Raw genomic sequence first — 12,475 nt, forward strand, 5'->3', positions numbered from 1 at the left:
CTGTCAGTTTATATTTACATACTCTAGTTTAAATTTGTAATTACAATATAATTGCACACATGTGTGGTTCAGCACCTTTGTAAGGGTATCCTGCAATAGAACTGTTCAGCTAAGAATTTTTGACTAACAAATATGAGCTATTCTTTAAATAATTAGAAAAGTGTGTATGTCATTAGACTCTCTACATCCTCTCAGGGTCATATTAGTCACAGAATACAAACACCTAATGGTAGCGAGCTGCAGACTTTTTCCTTTGTAAAAGAGCAAATATACAACTTTGATTTCTCCAGTGCATTAAACTGCCGCAAGTGCTGTGGGTAAGTCTGGTCAGAGTTCAAGTTTCTGCCAGTTCTGGAAGAATAATTAGCAAGTCTGGTAAGAGCTCTGAAGGCAATGGTGTTGCTATCAAGGGGCTCAGGCTAGGTATGACCCTCCTTCTCAAAAGGGTGAAATACATAATAATCTGTTAACTTAGACTGAAACTTGTCCATATGGTCCATGTTACCTTGTTTGATGTTGCAACAAGACCTGTTTTTGAGATGATGGCATTTCAAAGTCTATTTAATAATATTTGCTTATTTATTTTTGGTGAAATTCAATATATAGGAATGTAGATGGTAGGCATAGAGAATTGCTGTTAATCTTCACTGTAACTTGGAGGAAGGATAGAAATATTCTATGTCTATAAAAGATATGCTACATAGGATTCTTTAACTTTGGAAATACTAATTAGGGATTTTTCCTGCTTAAAGTGGATAAGAAACTGAGTGTTAATTGTTTGTCTACAGCAATAAGATGTCTCAAACTCAGAATTTAGAGCCTAAAACTTCTGTCTGCTAACGACCATTGCTGTTCAGCAAATAAAATCTGCTGCCACAATGAAAGTACAATTTTAATATTGACCTGCAGAAAACATGATTAAAATTATTTGGGCTTGTGTTTGTAGTAGAAGAGGATACCTCAATAGAAATAAAAGTAAGAAATAGTTTGCTGGATAAATGTAAGGCTGGCTTCTCCCTCTTATTTGCTCACAATTACTACTTAACTGTGCCAGGTTTGGCATTGCTCATTGTGTTGACTGTTTTACTCATTCCATATGCTCTTTGAGCACAGTCCTGAAGCTGCAGTTAAAGAGGGGCAAAAGAGGATATTCAGATGAGGGAAAATAAACAATAATCCTCTAGACCACACAGGATAGTTTATTCCCCATGAAGAGCAGGGTACAAGTGGAGCTACTGGGAAGTTTAGAACTGAACTTCCACATTGTATATCATCTTTTATAGCTGGTGTCTTGTGTTGTGATGCATCAATACGAGGAAATATAAAACCTCAATTTTTACATGATTATATGTGACTTTTTAAAACTAGTTAATGTATTAGAGAGGGAGGATAAAATAATTCAATTGCAAACATGAATCTTCTTGCTCCTTTTTCCAGGCCACCAGATGGAACATAGGTCGGTTGTACCACCATCCTGCCCAGCTCTTTCTGTGGATGCTTTGAATATAATTTAATATTTCACTAGCCAGCTAACTAGAAAAAAAATATCACTAACAGTCTGAACTGTTATTCCCCAGGTTTAACCAACTCATTTTACCAAGGTTTCTTTTGCCCCCTGGTTTGAGGTCCTCTATTTGGCACAGACGTCATGCGATACCCGAGGTGGGAGCTGGAGACGTGAGAGCTGTTTTCCTAGACTAAATGTTTGAGGTTACAGGACGTAGCCTAGTTTCACATAAGCTTTCAAATTTCAGTGGGACATGCTGAATCCTGAAACTGTCAAATAGTGTATTATTTTTGGAGTGAGAAAGAGTATGTGTGTGTGTGTGTGAATGACCTTTACATTTTTACCCTATCCCAAAAGTCTGACTTCCTGCCCTTTCTCCCATGAGTCCATAAACTTTAGCATTAAAGTGAACATGTTTTAAGGAAGAAATTCCATACAGGAGAGAACTGGGATGGAGAATGATTTATTTATGGGAAAACAAGGAAAACCGCAAAATGCTACAAATTTTGGGAGGGATATAGAAAAATCTGGAGAAGTTGGGATTCTCTCATTTTGCCAGGTTCCCCTCTCCCTCTCAGTAATACCAAGACCTTTGTGTAGGGGTAGGGAGTGGTGGGGATAGTGGTCATAGCTTGTTTTGTTCCCTGCAAAATAAACTAATTATTTTTCTACTTTTCAAAGCAATAGCAGTGATGTGTCCTACCAAATGCCACACCTTAATTTCCAAATTTGTAATTAATTCTAAAAGATTGTTAGCTAACAGAATGGACCTTTCTAAATGCTGAATAAAAGTGCTTATGTCTGTCTTTATCATATTTGTTCTTTGATATTGGTGATTGAAGTTATTAATTTCACAGGTACAATGTGCACTCTAAAATTTCTTCAAGTGATATGTGACAAAATCAGATCCACAGACTTTAAAACTCTGAAGACAGAGGTCTGATATCAGAGGTAACAACAAAGCTGTAGGCACTGAGTTTTTTTCCTTCCCTCTACAGAAGAGCAACTACTTCCCTATCTAGAAAGTTGCAAATTTTTTCTGTGTCTAAAGGGATAAAATTAAACCTCCATTTCTATTCCTCCTTCTTGCAGGTCACTCAGGAGTAAAAGAAGGGCCATTATCATTATGTGAGGAGTGGAATGAAAACTATTTTCCTGTGGATTTTTATCATCCTTCCTTAGCTATCCTTAACAGAAAGAATTATATTTTTTTCATCCCATAAGTTCTATCCAGTATCCCTCTAAATTCTGGCTGAACAAAATGCATCTCTTTGTTAAGCTGGCAGACCAAAATGGATCTCAGGTGAGTCCTGCTGTGGCCTCTTACACTGTGAGTATTGAAATGGAACCTCCTTGACCTCATTGCCAGTTTTCTCAAGAGTTGTAGAAAATTTTAGACCTTTCTACATTGTCAAAGTTTGTTGAAAAATAGCTCTTATTTAAATGTTTTGAGAGGACTTCTGGATACTACCTTTTCTGGTTGAAAATCAGACCTTTTCCCACTTCTTTCTTCTGGACTCATCTAATAATGCTAAAAGAAAAGAATTAAAGGGTAGATTATATGATACAGGGATATCTGTGTGGATTCTAATTTTTAGGGCCTTATGGGAATTGATGTAAATTTTCCCTTCCCTTTGCAAGTGCATATTGATGTAACATATTCAGCACACGGAAGTGTGTATGGGCTTACAATTTAACAGGAAACTATTCAAAGCCTGGGAACTTGGTCTGAAAAGTGACATTATGCTTAATTTGGCTCCCATGACAGAGATTCCATCAGGCTGAACTATTCTGCTCAAGAAGCTGATTAGCTAGGCTAGCTCAGTATTCCTTGTGAGTTCATGTCTTTCCTTCAGGGAGACAGTTGTCTCTCAAATAGCACTGAGTGCTAGGAAGAAATGCAATTTTTTTTTCCTCCTTTTTCATTTGAGTCATTGATTCTGTCATCTTGACTTCCATGTGTTTGGGAAGGAGGAGTAATTTGCATCCAGCTTTAAACCAAACTCTTTTATATTGAAAGTGTCGGTATATAAAGCAGATTTCTTTGTAGGAAAAAGCCTGGAGTTTGGAATCAAAGCCTAAAACCCAAATCCACATTGTTTACAATAGCCTTAGGCAAGTCATTTTACACTTTTGGCTCATTCATTAGTCGATGTGAATATTATTAGTATAAGCAATATGTACTACTGCACAGAGTGAGCAGAAAAGCAACTGCACTGCCCTCAAAAAAAAAAAAAAAAAAAAAAAGGAGCTTATAGAACAAGTCTAGTCTACTTTGACACCAGTGGGAAGTCCAAATCCATGACACAGACTTGGTTTCTTGGCTTGTAAAGAGCTGTAATCATTTGAAGAGGTACTCTGGGCTCTTTGGTCACTGTTGAAATGCCGAGGATACGCGTTAAGCTTTATCCTGTAGAGCATTTATTTATCTCCCTGGGTAATCTGTAAAGCGAAGTGACTTAAATCAGCGAAGGAATCACGCCCTTAGCCTCTGAAATGCCCTCAGGCTTCTCCAATGTTCTTCTGCTTGTTGCTGTCTGTTTTGGTGGTGGTAGTGGTGCTTACCAGGAGACCTGTTCACCACTCTTAATAATCTTGGATTCTTAATCCATTAAGGACATGATTTTTAAAGCAGCATTTTACCTATCTTAAATATGCCTTTACAGGAAAATTAATTATGCAAGCCTTGAATTTATTAAGTGTAAGGAGAGTAAATGATCCAAACCTGACCTGCTTCTTCACGTGGGTTTGCAATGCCTATGTGACTTTGAAATCAAACGTGGTCACCACAGTATCAACAGCACCGGGGTTTGCCTGGGGGCAGAATGGAGGGGGTGGTGTGGCAGTGAGCGTGTTTGAGCAGCCCCGCAGTGTTTAATTAGCGCGGTGTGAGCGCAGGTGGGGATGCTCAGGGTGAATCCCGTGCCCCCTTCTCAGGCCGCAGGCTGCCAGCCCTCCCTCAGGCCGGGCGCACATGGGGAGGGGGCCCAGCTGATGGGCATTAAGGTAACCTGCTGAAATTGCCCCTCCTTGTAGGGGCTGCCCGGTAGGAGCAGAGAGGTGAGCTAGCTGAGCGCTGGGCCGCTGCTCCGCATCCCCGGCCGCGGGGCGGACGAACCGTGCCGGCTCCGAGCAGCCCTGCCCGGCGCTCGCCCGCCCTGCGCACCGGCCCCCGGCGGGCGGAACGGCGGCGGCGGGGCCCGCGTTGCCGCAGGGGCGCTGTGGGGACGGACCGGGCGGGTGCAGCGCCGCCATGGCCGCCCGCGTCCTGAACGTGAACGTGGGAGTGCTGGGCCACATCGACAGCGGGAAGACGGCGCTGGCGCGGGCGCTCAGCACCACCGGCTCTACCGCCGCCTTCGACCGGGCGCCGCAGAGCCGCGCGCGGGGCATCACGCTGGACCTGGGCTTCTCCTGCCTGCGCACCGCGCTGCCGCCGCAGCTGGGCCCGGGGCCCGGCGAGCTGCAGTTCACGCTGGTGGACTGCCCGGGGCACGCCTCCCTCATCCGCACCATCATCGGCGGTAAGGGGGGCGCAGGGGGGCCGCCCCGGTGGCTGCCGTGCCTCCCGGGGTGTTCCGCGCCCCGCGGGGCTGCGCCCGCCCGTGTCCGCGGTAGGAGCGGGGTCGCTGGGAGCCGGGCTGGCCGGCCGTGCCCAAACCGAGGGGACGGGCAGAGACAGCTTTCTCACGGACCTACGACTTGGCTACGCTTGCTCGTAGTTGTTTTTCAAATAAAACAAACTGTGCTCTTAGGAAAGCACTTAGTACACGTGAGTTTTTGGAGTGCTGTTTGGATGGTCAGGTGTGCTCAGGTGTCTTACACTTCCTAGTTAAAAAGTTTCATTTATTGTGTATGGGGGTCTTATTAATGGCATCGAAGAGCCCTATAAATTGCTGTTTTCTCGCCTGTTAAAGCTGTCAGAGTTTGATATTGTCTGTAGTTGAGAGCTGTGATGCAGTTGCTGGACATGCCCTCGTTGTCTTGGAGGACTAGGGAGTTGTAGCATGATAATTTTAGGGTTAGAAATAATTTTGTGGATTTTGGTTACTCTTCATTTTAGTCTTCATAGATTGTCAGAAGGTTAATTTGCTTTGCAATAGGACTTATTTTAAATTAGTTCACCTTTTTCTGTCTCCCCCTTCCATTTTTTCTGAAGAGTGTTAAGAGGTGATCGGTGCTTTACTAAGATGATACAGTCACAGGTGCCGGCGTTTAAAGTAGGCACAGGTGGTTGTAACTGCAGGGATCCGCCTGCAAGTTCAGTTCCTCTGCCAGTGTCTCTTTAATGACAACTTGGTGGTTGTTTTGTAGGACAGTGTTTCTTGGCTAAACTGAGGTTCGGGCTGAGTTACTTGTCAGGATGTGGGAATTTAACCCCCTTTTGAGCAATTGTGTTGTTTGTAAGTTGCGTTAGTGGTAACGGTGTTGTATTGTTCGCTCTTCTTGTGGCTGGATAATAAATATTTACGCATTTGTCAGTTTCACTAGCAGTAATATGGTCTGTTTCAGCAAAGTGTGCTCCTCAGCTGCAGGGGAGGAGTGGCCGTGTGCTTAATTCCAGAGACCTTCGGTCTTGCACTCTTCTCTTGTACTTGGCAAGCCCTTATTATTCTTTAGTAATTGTAAGCACCTGATTATCTTCTAAAGAGCAAAGTTGACTTTGGCAGATGTTTCTTGGATGTACTGAAGAGTCACTTGTAGTCAGACATTCCTTTCTGCCAGAAGCAACTAATGTGAATGGTGTGAACTTTCTCATGAAGGGGACGTGGGAAAACTTAGAGAACAGCTTCAACCAGTTTTGTTTTTCAGTAACTTTAACACTTATTCGGGGTGGTTGTTTGATACACAGACTTCTCTGCTATTTTTAAGAAGATCTTCAAAGTCTTTAGTCACAGCTGAGTAAGTTGTTCAGATTTGCTTATTGATAGGCTGTGCAGGGAGAAGGAAGGCATGGATGGGATGAGATGATGATAGTTTTCTTCCCAGCAAAAATAATTCTTTACACATAGTAATTCAGACACATGAGCACATCAAACTTGCTTAGTTCCAGTTATACCAGTTTATGTATTTTACTGAAGTAAAATAGTTGATTAGTGTGACTTACTGCAATTCTGTGTGTTAAGAAAAGGTTGTAGAGAAAATGCAGTATTGGGTTAATAGTTTAAAGAATTAGGACCTTCAGTTTTCTGCTTGATAATAGATGTATCTTGATAGTGGATGCTTTTTTTGCCTTTTTTTACTACCAGGTTTGAAAGGTGAAACCTTGATGATGAAACCTGATCTGTGCCTGTGCGACTATTTAGGTGCTTGCAGATTTGGTGTGATTTGGTGAAACTCAAACTGAAGTGTAGCATGTCCTCTGTAACAGGATACATTCTTTGGTGTTCATGTGTGTTTCAATAATGCCAGCTTTTTCATCACTTCAGGAATGGAAAGTGAGTCCTCCCAGATAATGGTACTTGAAAAATTTAGGTTATTTTCATCTACTTCCTTGTTACTAAGCAATTAAGGATTCACCATTCCAAACATTTTCTCTGCAGCCAGGAATGCCACTACCCTTTTCTTTCTGATGGAATCTGTGATTTCCCTGTTATTGCATGTTTTCTCTATGTATGGTTTTTCATTAAGACATAAGTGCAAAGTACTTTATCTTCCTGTGTTTGTTCTGCACCTCAGATTTCCCATACCTCTTTAAAATGTCATTGTTCTGAATTGAAATCCTGGGGTAGCTACAGGTGGAAGTTGATCTGGAGAAAAACTAGAATGCCTGTGAGCAAGGGAGCTGGATGTGAGGATTTGGAAGATGGAGTGACAGCAGAGATGAGAGGGCTGCTTCAGAGCTCTGTTAGTCATGTACATGCAGGGTTTGCAGGAGAAGCTACTGCTGTGAAAATGTTACTGCATCTTCTTGTTTGCAGTTCTCTTTTTTCACTGAAGGTGGGATAAACTAGTTGGCTTCCCTTTAAGTGCTCCCAGCTCATGGAAACACCCTCGGCTGTGGCAGGGTAGCACCAGCGTTGTTCACTCAGGTCTCCCGTGAGATGAAGAGCTCAAGGGTTTCCTTCTGAGGAGTTGCTCTCTGCCTCTTCTCTTCCAAAGTGCCATTTTCACCAGTGGGGTCCCAGGTTCTCTATCGTCTGTCATCTTTTCTGTGCTCCCAGAGTGCTCTAAGAGTTAATTCCTTTGCTGTACAAAGCTGATAAATCTGCTCACAGGTTAAATGTCACTATTTACCACTCTTTAACATATTTCTGTATGTAGCTAATTCCTGAAATGGGTTTTTTCATGTCAGAATCTGGTATTGCATTTTTGTCATGCTGTGCTAGGTAGTGCTTGACCTTGTGAGTACTTCTCACAGTCACTCACAAGATGCTTGTTCAGACACAATACCTTAGGATTAAATGAATGCAGAATATTCGAGCAGTAACCAATTGGAATGAAAAATAGACGTCATATTTCATTCTGTGTGGCTACATTTTTCTTGCAAAGCTTGTCCTTGAAAGCAAAACATATCAAATGTTAAATCAAAAGTGTTTTGTTTTGGGTGGTTTTTTTGGTTTTTTTACCTGCATGCTGGGAATGGGAAATGTTGCAGACAGTTTCACCCAAGATGTTTTGTTTAAGTTTTAGATGGAAGGTGATAGTCAAGGTTGGAATGGAATAAGTAATAGTCACTTGGTGTACTTTATCATGCCTTTCACTTGTATTCAAACTATCCTGGTTTGTATTCTTCTAAGGCTCTTGTGAGTCTGTGGCAGGAAGGCATTAAGTTATTGTGGGTAGCTGTGTGGCTTGGACTGTGCTGCACATTTCTGTCTTATACTTTCAAACAAGAAGAGAACTTTTTTCATCTAAAACACAATTTTAGACTTTTCCTATGCTTGGCAGGATCTTGTCTCAAGCAAGGGAACAAAACCAGTATTTACAGCAATTTGTGTCTGACTTGGCCAAGCAGTAAGAAGTACCCAGATGTGCTTTACGCTTTGGTTTGTGCACTGAAGGAATGACTGCAAGATGCAGGACTGATATTTTTGTCACTACTGCATTCTTCTGTTGCTGTAGAGATTTCGGGTGGTATTTTTGTTAAGATTTCACACTGAGATGGGATAGTTTGTCACAGCTTTATGAGGTGTTTAAACTTCTGTTCTTTTGTTAATGCTCAGATCCTCATCTTCCACAAAGCTGATGTTAATGTCATTGAAATAAAATGAGTTACTTTTACATTTGTTTGTCACAGACCTGTGCACCAGTAGGGTCTGGAATAGTTTCTCAAATGAGTTCAGCAGAAAGGGATGCCTGCAGAGAGGTTAGACAAGTTAATCTGCCAGACGAAATTCAATCCCCATATTTCATTTTAAGACCACTTTGCGTAGCAAAGTAGTTTAAGCAGTAGCAGATTTTTTCCTTGCTGATGGTTAATTTCATGCCCTACAAAGGGTCAGCACACTAATATAGGAGAACATGATTACCTCATCCCAACTTCCCCCACACAGGCAGCCAAGGGTTACTGAGTGTTTGCTTTAGGTGAGCTGTTGTTGGATGCCCTTTATCTGTTTGAATTCAAGATGGGTCCTCAAAACAACTTCTAAAGCAGAAAATTGTCTTTTTTTTTCCCCTGTGAAGTTCAAAGGACAAAGTATCCTTATAGGGTTTTAATTGGAAAGCTACTGCTTGACCCTGGTTGTTTAAACCTGGGCTGGGGGGAGCTCTGACAAACTTGTAGTTTTGTAATCCTTATGCCTGCCTGAACCTTTGACCTTTTTACTTTATAACTAGAACTTCATTGTCACCATTTGTCCCTGCAGTTCCTTTCAAAGCAGACTGCCTTGCAAGTGTCTGTTTCCACTTTGCTGCTGTGTTCAGCTAAGGAAGGGTATTAATTCATACCTGATACATTGGAGGGGCCAAGACTTTTGAACTTGCACTAGAGCTTGGAGAGGGGGAAATGAGCATAGCAAAGCATGTCTTGCTGATGCAAATGAGTACAGTGAAAACAGGCTTGGGAGATCAAGGGAAATGTGGTCTTGCTACCAGCATTCAAATCCAGTCAGATGCAGATTATTTGTAAGATTAACATATCACAAAAAAGCCCCACCTTTTATCACAGATTAGTTGTTTTGCTGAGTTTGTTATAAGCTTTTAAGAGGATTTGTAAACTCGGGGTTACCTTGCATTACTGCCAGGAAAACACCCTTCTGTCGATGTGAGCTTTTGTTTGTTGAGATTTTTGTGAAGATGTGACAGTTCTTGGTTGTGGTTTTTTTTTTTTTTCCTATTCTAGGTGGGTGAACAAGTAGAGTTTTAGAGGTGTAGATACATATGTGGATGACTTGCTGTTGAGTACAGATGTCAAATGAAGGGAAACCTCTGGAGGGAAAGAGTGCCTTGTGTTTAGTGGATATCATTCTATTCAGAGAGGAGTCACCAGAGAGCCTAGAGATCTTTGGCTGCCAGTTGAAAGTGAGAGTAACATAATGAATCCTGTTCTGGTGGGAAAAAAATGAAATTAACATACAACTCTAGTGTAATGTAATTCCTAGCCACAAATCTTGATGTTGTGGTTGATGTTATGGAAGTACTTGTTAAGGGACTTCAGCTAGCACTAGTGGGACTGTTTTCTAAAACCTAAACCAATTAGACTCTTTGGGTTCGTGGTGCTTGTGAATTGCTGACACTGCTTTGTATTAAAATTTCAAATAAACTTTATTTCCATAAGTGAAATTGAAAGTGTCTTTTTTTTTAGTTACTGTAATTTGGCTGGTGCCAGATACTTGTCTGACAACACGGAGTATTTTTATTGACATTTTAAAATGAAAGCTACGTTGTTTTTTTTTTTTTTTAAATTAAGGAGTTATGCATGAAGAAGGGTAACCAGTATAAAACCTTTGCATGGTCTCCAGAGCCCTCGAAATGGAACTTTGTCTCCTGGATGCTGCAGTGCACAAGAGGGCAGTGTTTGCTTACATTGTGGGGTCTTAGGGATAAGTACTCGGGTACCAGGTCAGCCTGGGGGGAGTGACCTCACTGTGAATCGATACAGAATTAAGTGCACGATTTGGAACACAACTCCGGGTTAATTTTCTTGTTCTTAAAGAAAACGTCCTCTGTGTTTTAAGGAAGGTTAGTCTTATTTCATCTATAATTTGGGTTGTGCTTTCTATACCTTAAGCAATAAAAATATCTGGGTTGTTGTCTTACACAGGACATGAGACACAGGTAACAGATGAGAAAAACAACTGGTTTGATGTGGGAGCCATGGAATTTAGTGTGCACAAGTCTTTTATTTCTTTCCTTGTTCCCCCATGTCTTTTAATAACTGGGTAAAAGGAAGCCAGTTGAACTAAATCTGCTCTGAACCACTACTGTGTGAAATAGGATTTGTTACGTGATAGTTGGTAATATGAAACTTGGGGAAGTGTATCAGGGTTCCTTAAAATAGGGGTCTTGTGGAGTTTTTATCTGTCTATATCATAACTGTAATAGCTCTAACTTTCTATGTATTGCATTACTTCTTGTTTTTTGTGGGTTTTGTGAATGATATGACAATGGAAAGGGATTACAATTATTTCTGTTCTATGCCTTGTTCTGCAATTTTGACTTGAAGCTGATTTTGCTGTAGAAGTTACACATTCAACAACTTCCTAAACTTACACAACAACTCTTAGGCAATATTAGAGACTAAAGCAGGAGAAGTCTTTGATTCATTTTCTGGGTCAAGTAGTTTACAAGGAGCAAGAGACTCATTTTCTCCTGATATCAAAATTATAGTGAATAATCACATTCTCTTCTGCTTCTTCTTAGAATCCTGTCAGAAATGTACTGGTTTCTATGTGGGGTTTAAAAAATAAAAATAATTGTGCATTTCCTGTTTGGAAGATGTGATTTATAATGGAATTCTCAATCTAAAGTGTAGATTTTAACCAGGAGTGGTTTTATTGAAACTTGTTTGAATGTGAAATTGTCCCTTGCTAATATATGACAATTTTTCTACAAAGCTTCTGAGTGGTTGTGCTTGTTTCCTCATATACAACAAAACTGTGCTACTTGACACAAAACCATGACAGCTTCTCAGGAAAACTTAATAACCAAGCACTGTAATTATATTATTCAAGTCTGCTTGATCATTTTTCCTATTGGTTTTAAAACAGAATTTCTTTGTTCCAGCATACTGTGTGCAAGCATTCATCAAATAACCACTTTTCACTTTTGCTTCCTGTTTATTCTTACTTTCAATTATTTTGTAAGCTGTTTGGAAGAGCAGGGAAGCTTTGTTAATCAATTTTTAGATTCTTTAAAGTATTAGCTAATGTAGTGAAGTACTGCATAAAATCTACAACAAGTGACTGTAAAATATGGAGCATATTTATAGTTAAAATTACCCTTGTTGAAGTAAATTTAAAGCACATTTTTTAAAGTAGTATTTTTACTGTTGATGGATATGCTTGCTTGCTAAAAAGTACAATTGAGCAACTCAGGGATCTACTAATCAACAAACCAGCCTCATAAGATTCTACTGTATTGGTTCTGCATCTTGATTTAAAAGTTGTCTTCAATTAGTAGATGCTAGATATAAGCAGAATGATATGTTGCTTATGTATAAAACCATTTTTAATAGCTAGTTAGCTTGATGGAGCCATGAACTAAATTTTCTTAATATATTTTTTTGTACTTAAAATAATACATGTTTTTGCTTGGCTGTTGTAAAGTACTGTTTATGAAAACCCCTAGAAAAACAAAATGTGAATGGAAGAATTGAGGTTATAATTGTAAAGCAGATGTGGAACAGATCTCGCTAAGGGTGCAAACCAAACCTGCACACTGACATTGCTAAAGTCTTTAAAGTGTAATAAAGAGTTGTTTTTCTTTTTGACAGTGAGTTGTTTTCTGTCTGGGAACCCTGAGGTTGGCCTGGCAAGCTGAAGGGCAAGGACAGCTGTTTTGCAGTGGTAATTTCCAGCTGGATTC

The 12,475-nt window shown here is 40.6% G+C and overlaps 1 protein-coding gene across 2 annotated transcripts in view; it reads left to right on the plus strand.

Annotated features, from left to right (window-relative positions):
- The first annotated feature begins 4,392 nt into the window (after positions 1–4,392).
- Positions 4,393–12,475, plus strand: part of EEFSEC (eukaryotic elongation factor, selenocysteine-tRNA specific) — a 120,934-nt gene continuing 112,851 nt past the window's right edge. The window contains exon 1 of one of the 2 annotated variants that reach the window (XM_030228070.2): positions 4,393–4,513. Coding sequence is in view for 1 of the 2 variants with exons in the window: in XM_030228069.2 (XP_030083929.2) it covers positions 4,761–5,031 (271 nt within the window). In the remaining variant the exon portion in view is untranslated. Of the gene's footprint in view, positions 4,514–4,736; positions 5,032–12,475 lie in introns of those variants that run through there. The other variant, XM_030228069.2, reaches the window with a different exon arrangement.

Source organism: Serinus canaria, chromosome 12, assembly GCF_022539315.1.
Source record: "Serinus canaria isolate serCan28SL12 chromosome 12, serCan2020, whole genome shotgun sequence".
Lineage (NCBI taxonomy): Eukaryota > Metazoa > Chordata > Aves > Passeriformes > Fringillidae > Serinus > Serinus canaria.